This window comes from Strongylocentrotus purpuratus, unplaced genomic scaffold, assembly GCF_000002235.5.
Source record: "Strongylocentrotus purpuratus isolate Spur 01 unplaced genomic scaffold, Spur_5.0 spur5_scaffold_1, whole genome shotgun sequence".
NCBI classification, from domain to species: domain Eukaryota; kingdom Metazoa; phylum Echinodermata; class Echinoidea; order Camarodonta; family Strongylocentrotidae; genus Strongylocentrotus; species Strongylocentrotus purpuratus.
The window spans coordinates 39,180,989-39,189,595 of NW_022145594.1; the positions used below are offsets into that span (position 1 = coordinate 39,180,989).

The following is an 8,607-nucleotide window of genomic DNA, read 5'->3' on the forward strand; positions in this document are numbered from 1 at the left end:
GCCAACAGAGATCAATGTAATAGCAACTGTTTTTCAATTTAGAGATTATAAGTTCAAGTTTAGGAAGGGACAGAAAGATATGCTAATTTGATGAATAAAGAAAAACAAAATGTAATAAGAGAAAGAAAAGTTGTACAAGTAAATTAGTTCATTATGCATTATAAAGAAACCAGATATGGTTTTGTGATATGCCTGTTTTGAAAATAAAAGAATGACAGTTCATAACCTACTTTATATTGACTTACTGGAATAAAAAAAAAAAGATGTGTATTTAAAATTACACGAATATCATACAATTACAACAGAGATTATTTGACATTCTAGCTTATTGGAATAAGAATGAACTATTTTTCCAGTTGCATGTGGAGGTGTCATGGTATAGTGGTTCCTTTACTTGCCTCTTAATCTGAGGGTTGAGGGTTCGACTCCTGACTCGGCCTTTACAATTACATTAATCAACATTAGGATGTGAAAGCCATTGTAGTTTGCTCAGCAGTGTATTAAAGCTTCTGTAACATGGTGCCTGGCTGAAATGCTCCCCAGGAAGTGGAAAATGTGCATACATTGTGTGCGGGCAAGCCCAAATCCAACGACCGGAATGGTAATATTTCTGTAAAGCGCTTAGAGATATTGTTGATTTATTAAGCGCTATAAAAATACAAATATTATTGCATCAATTTTAAAGTTGAGTAGTTTGCATCTGAGAGTATTTTCCTTCAAGAGTAATCAAGAATATAATGAATGCAAATTAGAATGGACGGAGAGGTTATTATCCTTTTTCAGGGCTGTATTTTTAACTAAATCTTTTCAAGTACTGTAAGTAAGGTTGTCAGGGTAACACGTTATCATTCTTCAGTCAAAGGAGTAGGTGCTCTGAAGATTGTTAGTGAGCACCGCTAAGAGCTCTTGGTTCCAAGACATTTCGATGAGAATGCTCTGATAATCTTCAGGAGAATGAAGTACTTAGTATTGCTTTATGTATAACACAGGAATGCCAGTTTTCAGACCAAAGTATAGGCTTTTTTGTGTCCAAAATAGCTCATTCTATGTGGTTTTTAGGACTTATGATCAATTCTAACTGGCATTTCTGATAACAGTGTATGTACGTTTATGTCAAACTTTGATCAGTATTATGGCTTGTGTTATGAACTGGTAGTACATTGTAACCTTGTTATAACAAATTTCTTGTCACCAGGAAATTACCTTGTTATCTTTAAAGCCTTGTAATAATCAGACTAATATTCTGTTCTTGTAAAGCGCATAACACATTATGATATAATGTCTCTGTGCTTCCTAAAGACTTTGGATATTATTACCCTGGTTTTAGCTCTGGCAACCGCCGCGTTCAATGCATTAGTGTAATTCCTACCATGCAGGTACTCAATTACTAAACCTGGGTGCAGTGTGGCAAATGTAGAATAAAATCTTCCCAAAGGCTTTAGTGCTGTAGCAGGGATTTGAACCCTGTATCTTGTGGTTCAGAGTCCAGAGATTTATCCACTGAACTACAACATCTCTGAGTTTGAAAAATTGAAATGAACAGGAGTGGGACCAGCAAATTCCCTTATTTCAACAAGAGTTCTTTGGAACAGTTTTCTTTATGACAAGATTCAACTGCACCACAGTTAATTTCTACGTTGTTAAGTGCCTTTCATTACTTGAATAATATTTCTTACTTATATCAGGGAGATCTCCCTGCTTATATATCTATATTGCTTGGAGCTATCAGGGAACTTTTATATTATTATTTGTTGGTAATCACTGTGAAATGACGCACACATTCATATAGGACTTTTTTTTTAATTAACGAAATGTCTACTCAAGTGAAATGCCTTGATGTACAGTGACATGTTTCTTACTAATTCAACTCTTTAAATGCCACACAAATAATATGGATGTACTGTACCAAAGGCTTCAATATTATATGTAACTGTTCCCAGTGCAAGGTTTATCTATACCAGTGTTAAAAGGGTTGTCATGGAGCTTATCAAATGGGTAATTTTGCAGAACTACAATGCTGCACAAATAAATGATCAGTTCCTTTAGAACTTGTATTATATCTATTCCAGAAGAACAACTCTTTCTTAATGTATATATGTGTAAATGTAAAGATAAAACCTATAACCAAAGTATTTTTTTGTGGACAAAGTCATTATCTCATCGCTCAACTCTAACTAACATAGAATATAATATTGTTTGTGTTAATGTGATATTAATGTGGGTGGTGGCTTTATTTCTAATCTTTAATGTGTGAAACAACTGCTTGATCAAATATGTTTGTTATGTATGTTAAAAATGCGTTTTATTTTTGTTAGATGTGAAGTATTCATTGTATTCTAAGAAATGAACCTTGTTAAATTGTTAATAGTTTTGTATACAATATATTTATGAATATCTATATTTTGCATTGTTGTAAATAAAATATTGACACCATAACAATATTACGAGTCATTGAATGTGACCCGTAACATCAAATGGAACAGAAGTTGCACTTTTAAAATTCATTTTGTTGATGAGTTCTTACGCTTTTGGCGTTAGCAAAGTAAGTTGTTTCACGGCACGGAAAAGCACTGAAGAGAGTGACGAAGTCAGCATATTAATACTCTATTGCACTTATATGATAAACTCCTCTAATACATAGAACTGATTCATTAGAAGGCTTCTGCAAACAAGTGGCTCTTTAATAAAGTTTTGAAGGCAGTAACAGTTTATTCTTTTCTAATGAGAGCTAGGAACGCTGTTCCAAAGCTTTGGAAAATGAGCCAGTCATAACAAAGTTCTGTTTTTTTTAAATTAATGCTTGCATTTCCATAATTTCATTAAATGAATTCGTTTTCACTGGTTACCTGCCGTAGCAACAGCGTTGACAAAAGACTTAACTCTGTTGATGATCATCAAAGAAGATGAAAGACTCTATGCATGGCTGAATGTCAACGAAACGGAGTTAAGTCTTTTTTCAACTATGTTTGTTGCTACGGCAGGCAGCCAGGGAAAACGATTTAGTTTAATAAAATTATTGAAATGCAAGCGTTACTTTAAACAAACAGAACTTTGTTATTCCAGGCTCATTTGTCCTGATTGAGGTGATATCAAAGGGCAGAAATGAACTTACTAGAAATGTGATTTTCTCTTTGAAATTCAGATACCGTCCGCCAAATGACTTTTTGGTACCCTTTCTTCATATTGTTGTTAATCACTCATACGTGAAATATGTATCTTATGAGTTGGATCAAATGAAAGAGGAGGATCTAGGATTTATAAGTGTGTGTCAATTATTGAATTTAGTTGTGATTAAGTTATGATAAAACATCGATAGTTCTCGGTTTCGTTTTTTCTGGGACGCACTGTACAATCAGAGTTGAGATTGTATAAGTCACATGATGCGTTATTATCCTCCACTGACATCAGTCGGAGATATACTACGCGCGGTCAGTTGACCGGAGCATGCTGAGGATCGGAATGACGCGACGCAGATTGGTGATCTGTGGGCGTGGCTCATTATTCATTTATCGGGAGAAGAATGAGTTGACTCGGTCCGGTGATCGGAGGATTGGACGAATCACAAAAAGTTTTGGAAGTAGCCTATGGGTCATCAAAATACCTGTGGACATCAATAGCGGGGCACAATCGGCTGTATTCCATACAACACAGGCTCATTAAGCGGACTTATGTTTCATTATTATAAGCACCTTAATTGTCATTCAGCTTATCTCTTAGTTTCTGGAGGTCGTCTTTGTTTGCGAGAACGACTTTTTTGTCGTCTATTTTCAGTTTAATTGGCAATGATGCGTCCATCTTGTGTCCAGACCACTTTTACATGATCTTTAAAGTTATTTTTTACTTTCCAAATAACTCACTTCCCTTGAAGTTCTTATAATTGGCAGTGATACTTTTGTGAATGAACACGAGAGTTCCTTAAGTTGCAGAGAATTGTTCGGGCACGGTATACTTTATTACGGCAGTGGTAGTTGGCAATTTTGGCAAAAATACCTCTAGGCTTGCGATCTTTCAAATTGCCAAGTCTATGACTTCCGTCTAGGTCCCTACATTCAATGTCAATTTAAAATTTCTCTAAATTTTATGAAAATGGCAACATGGCTGTTGGCCAAATCATCTTATTTCTTTGCCAACTTTTCTTATTCTTTGGCTACTTTTCTTTTTCTTTCTTTTACAACAATAATGTCATTTTATTGTGACTGGAAAGGAATTCAAAAGTGGCAACATGACTTTCTCATAGTCAACATTAACTGGCAACACGTCTACAGTCAGCGCATCTGCCCACTGCTGCCGTTGTCGGTCGAGTAGGTTAGTCTACATACATGACTCTCGACAGAAGAATTTCCTCAAAATCAAAAAGTTTTCCCCGACGTCGGCATGCGACGTCCCGATGAGTAACCTAGGCCGGCCGGCGATGGGGGCGTGTTTTGACGCTTGCGACGGCCTATGTGACCGACCGTCCGGACAATTGGTTCGTATATATAGCGTCGAGTCACAAAAGGAAATCATTCAACGTTTGCATAAGCTACAAGTGTACTACAACCTCTAATAGTGCTCAACTCTCTACGACATCGAAATACTCATCTTGGATATTGCGTGTGCTTTATTGAAAGTTTAATATTTGTGAGCATATATATCCCCAAGGACTAACTGAGTCTCAGGTCATAGAATTCTCAGGCTTATCTGTGTTGCCCGTTGAGTCAAGCGATAGAGGACTAACACTAGACTTGCACTTGTGATCCATGGATACAGTGCTAGCAGCAAGGTATGTACTTCTTTTATATCTACGGATATTAGAAAGTAAATTTGGTTAAAATACTGAACTGAACAACTTTTCCATTTTGTTGTATATAGCAAATCTATGCTATGCAAAGTATTTCGTTACAGTAAATTATCTATCAATCGTTCGAAATCGCGCAGTCTGTAACCGCAGCTCTGGGACGCCACTGGCTCTGGTGAGGTACGTGTTTGTAAACCGCCAGTTGTGAATTGGTCCGAAAAGAGATCGTTCTTTGCGATTTATTCAAAAAAAAAGTGTCTAAAAAGGTCCCGACAGTCAGGCTAGTCAAGCATTTAAGACAAGAATATAAAGAATCTTTACTATGACCCTCTTTAAATGACACTTTCTAAAACGTGGCATGACGAGACTACATGTCTTTCCCGTGAACTGACTCGGGGCCATTTGGGTATAACTACGGACGAAGCGACCGCAGCAATCACGTGCGTGCAACGCGAAACCGAAGCGTGAGGATAGAGAACTTCGGTCTGTTTCGCAAACGCGGTGTGGCGGTGACCACGTCGTAGAGATTAAGCCGCTGACTTAGTCCATTCTCTTAGATGCAGTTGATCCAAAAGAATACGTAGATGGCGTTAACCAGTATATGAGAAGCTAAACTCCCTTTAAGTTGGTTTTAAATAAAATCCAATTTCAAAAAGATTTATGAATTTTTAAAGTTCAAATCAGATCAGTCAAACACACTACTTGCGAGGTCCCTCCAATTTGCTCTATACTTTTAAAAAAATCATAAATTTCAAATTTACCCAAAAATTGTTGTCAACCGTACAATATGAATTAGTATTTTGGGTTATGTTTGATTTTTTTTTATAATTATTTTATATTTCAGTGTGGTTCGACAGTGTCCTGACTGCGAGAAGTCCTACACGCATCGCAGCAGTCTCGGCAAACATCGCGCTCAGAAACATCCAGCATCAAATGATGGGGCTGTGCACTGTCGTACGGATGGCTGCTCATACAGATGTCACAGCAGAAGAACTACGTCATCATCTTGCAACGGTCCACAACTTCCAAATGACAGAGCGTCAATTGGAGTTTGATTCTCATGCAGGTAAATATCTTTTTACTATTTTCAGTAGGTTCATGCCATATATTTATCTATCTTAATATCTTCTCCCGGTTCGGAGGTTGATTGCAACATCTCTCCATTTCACTCTATCTTCTGCCATTCTGGTGCACTCTTGCAGTGTTAGTCCACTCCAGTTCTTGACACCTCGGTCTACTTCCTTCCACTCTTCCTTTATATTACAATACTTCCAATACATCCTTTAAGAGGATTGGGTTGAATTGAATTGATATCTTTATTTATACACGGTTAAAAAAGCCCAAACAGTTACAAGACTGATTTCCATTGGGGCCGTGTGAAACAATGTAAATACATCGAAATAACATAAAAATTATAATGGTACATCAAATGACATATTTAAAACAAACAATAAATAATCAAGATAAATATCTAAAAATATAACTATAAAATAGTACTGCCGAAAAAGTATATTTATATGATTAACAATAATCATGAGTGTCCAAACAAGAGTACTGTAAATATACTTCAAATTAAAATAGGTAATACATATTGTTACTAGTGCATATAAACTGCCATATGCCTTTATATATTCCACAAATTACTAACAAAAACAGAAAAGGGGTTGAATTTAGAGCTCCACAAAGCTGTCTAGAAAGGATGCTTATTGGCAAATTACTGTCAGTGAATAAATAGGAAAATTGTGTGGTTTTGTTTGCTGACCCTACAAACTTCATTATAAGCATCCTTAACATTTTGTACTTAAATACAATGTTGTACGAAAACTATAGTAGTCTATTTAAGCACTCGGACTTTTGATAACGGTGACAAAAGGAGGATTAAAACTATAGAAAGTTCTGTAAAGTGATAGTCAGATCTTCCTAATAGGTGGCACACTCATTACGCACATCCTTTTCTTTATTTCTTCAATGAATCAATGTTCATGTAATAGCTCACTCTATTTTAAATGGTTATGTAATATAAAAATCTATAAAACATTATACACTAAAAAGTATTTAAATGGTTATTACTAAACGCCTATACATGCTTATTTATATAACGTCTCTAAATGGTTATTTAATAGGGTTATGGAATAGAAAGTATATACACGGTTATCAAACAATAATATTTGTACATGTATACAGGGTTATAAACTTCCATACACTGTTTTCTTTTAGTATATCAACTTGGCTTCAATGATCGAATGTATATATTTCATTGTAAAACGAAAATGATTGTGTAGAATACTTTATGGATAAAAGTTCTTATGTTTGTATTGTGAATTGTTTGTTCAATGTACATATACCCTGCCCACCGTAATCGAATTGCCTGAGTAACCTGTTTTTCTTTTCTCCAGGTTTTCTTCAGTGGAAGCAGCAGTACCAGAGGGACACTCAGTCATCATATGGAGCACATCGAGGGGCCACGAGTAGTGTCCGAGGAGTGAAGAACCAGATTTATTTCTGCAGTCGTGATGGTTTTTTCAGGCCTAGAGGGAAAGGCAGTAGGTCTCTGAAATCACAAGGGTCTTGCAAAATTGACGCCCATTGTACTGCGAGTATCACAGCATATTTCCAAGTTGATGGGACCGTTAGTGTAACTGTGGTTGATGAGCATTACGGTCATGAGAAGGATCTGGCTCATGTTAGATTGTCAGCAGAGGAGAGGGTTGATGTGGCCCAGAAGTTAGCACTGGGTGTCAGTTTTGATAGGATTTTGGATGATATTCGTGAGTCTTTGAGTACTCCTTTGGAGCGCCAACGTCTCATCACCAGACAGGACATCCGGAACATTGAGAGGTCTCTTGGTTTGCAGGATATTCGAAGACCCTAACCAAACAATGATCTGTAAAGCTTACTTCCCCTATTAATGATTTATTACGTTTTTTGATAACATTCATTTTTCACATCCCTCACTTTCGTGTGTTTCATAATTATTCATCTATATTTATTTTTTAATTTACATCTATAATCATATTTTTCATATTTTCCATAGAATTGTGAAGAAGGAAAAAACCTCTCATAAGGAAATTATTTTCGATGCATATTATTAAAAGAAATAAACCATTATTAGTATAGTACTTTAACTCTCGATTAAAACTAAATAGCCTCGCGGTGCTAGTCTGCTTTAAGTGCTCAGCTGGCCTGTCCCAATATGTACATGTAATATGCCTAAAAGGTGGAATAATTTTTCTGACCTTTTGTGTAGAGATTCATCAATAAAGGGCTGGTAAGATATAAACTTTATCTCTCAAGAATAAACCATATTCTCACAATCATTTCACGAAAAGATGTAGGGAAATTGCAATTCCAACTTTATGGTGTGTATATGTGCGTGTGGGCGCGTGTGCGATATATTTACAATAACTATGCTAAGATTATGTCAATAACTTGTCGATGGTAAGATGTAACGGTATGGCTCTACTATACATTATGAATGTTCTCTACGCAGTACGTTCCATATGAAGTAATCATTTCTTTTTTTTATTTGTACATTCTCTTTATACAGTTTCGATATACTGTGTTTCTCTATGCAACGTATTAAAGTACATGTTTATAGCTTCTTCCAATATTTGTATATATTCTCTATCTTTCATTTACATTGCAAACCTTTATGTGTAAGCTTACTGTTGCAATTGCTAAAAGGGGGTCACCCTTTTGTTGTTTATAAACCTAATAACATTTGGTAGAGAAAAAAATAATATTTATTTGGTATCGCTCCTTTTGTTCATAATATATCAATGTGAAGTACTTCTATAAAACTGTTCATTTACTTTTGTTACTGATGATTT

The 8,607-nt window shown here is 35.8% G+C and overlaps 1 protein-coding gene across 1 annotated transcript; it reads left to right on the top strand.

Moving 5' to 3' along the window:
- The first annotated feature begins 3,515 nt into the window (after positions 1 to 3,515).
- On the top strand, positions 3,516 to 7,930 carry LOC589879. Its single transcript, XM_789509.5, has 3 exons — positions 3,516 to 4,762; positions 5,622 to 5,843; positions 7,174 to 7,930. Exons 2-3 carry the CDS (start codon positions 5,711 to 5,713, stop codon positions 7,647 to 7,649), a joined length of 609 nt encoding a protein of 202 aa, XP_794602.3. The 5' UTR covers positions 3,516 to 4,762; positions 5,622 to 5,710; the 3' UTR covers positions 7,650 to 7,930.
- Positions 7,931 to 8,607: the final 677 nt, after the last annotated feature.

Bases quoted from the DNA above. Each gene is read 5' to 3' on its own strand.
- LOC589879 (XM_789509.5), top strand. From the start codon at position 5,711: ATGATGGGGCTGTGCACTGTCGTACGGATGGCTGCTCATACAGATGTC. The intron at 5,844-7,173 runs GTAAATATCTTT...TCTTTTCTCCAG, and splicing joins GGAGTTTGATTCTCATGCAG to GTTTTCTTCAGTGGAAGCAG.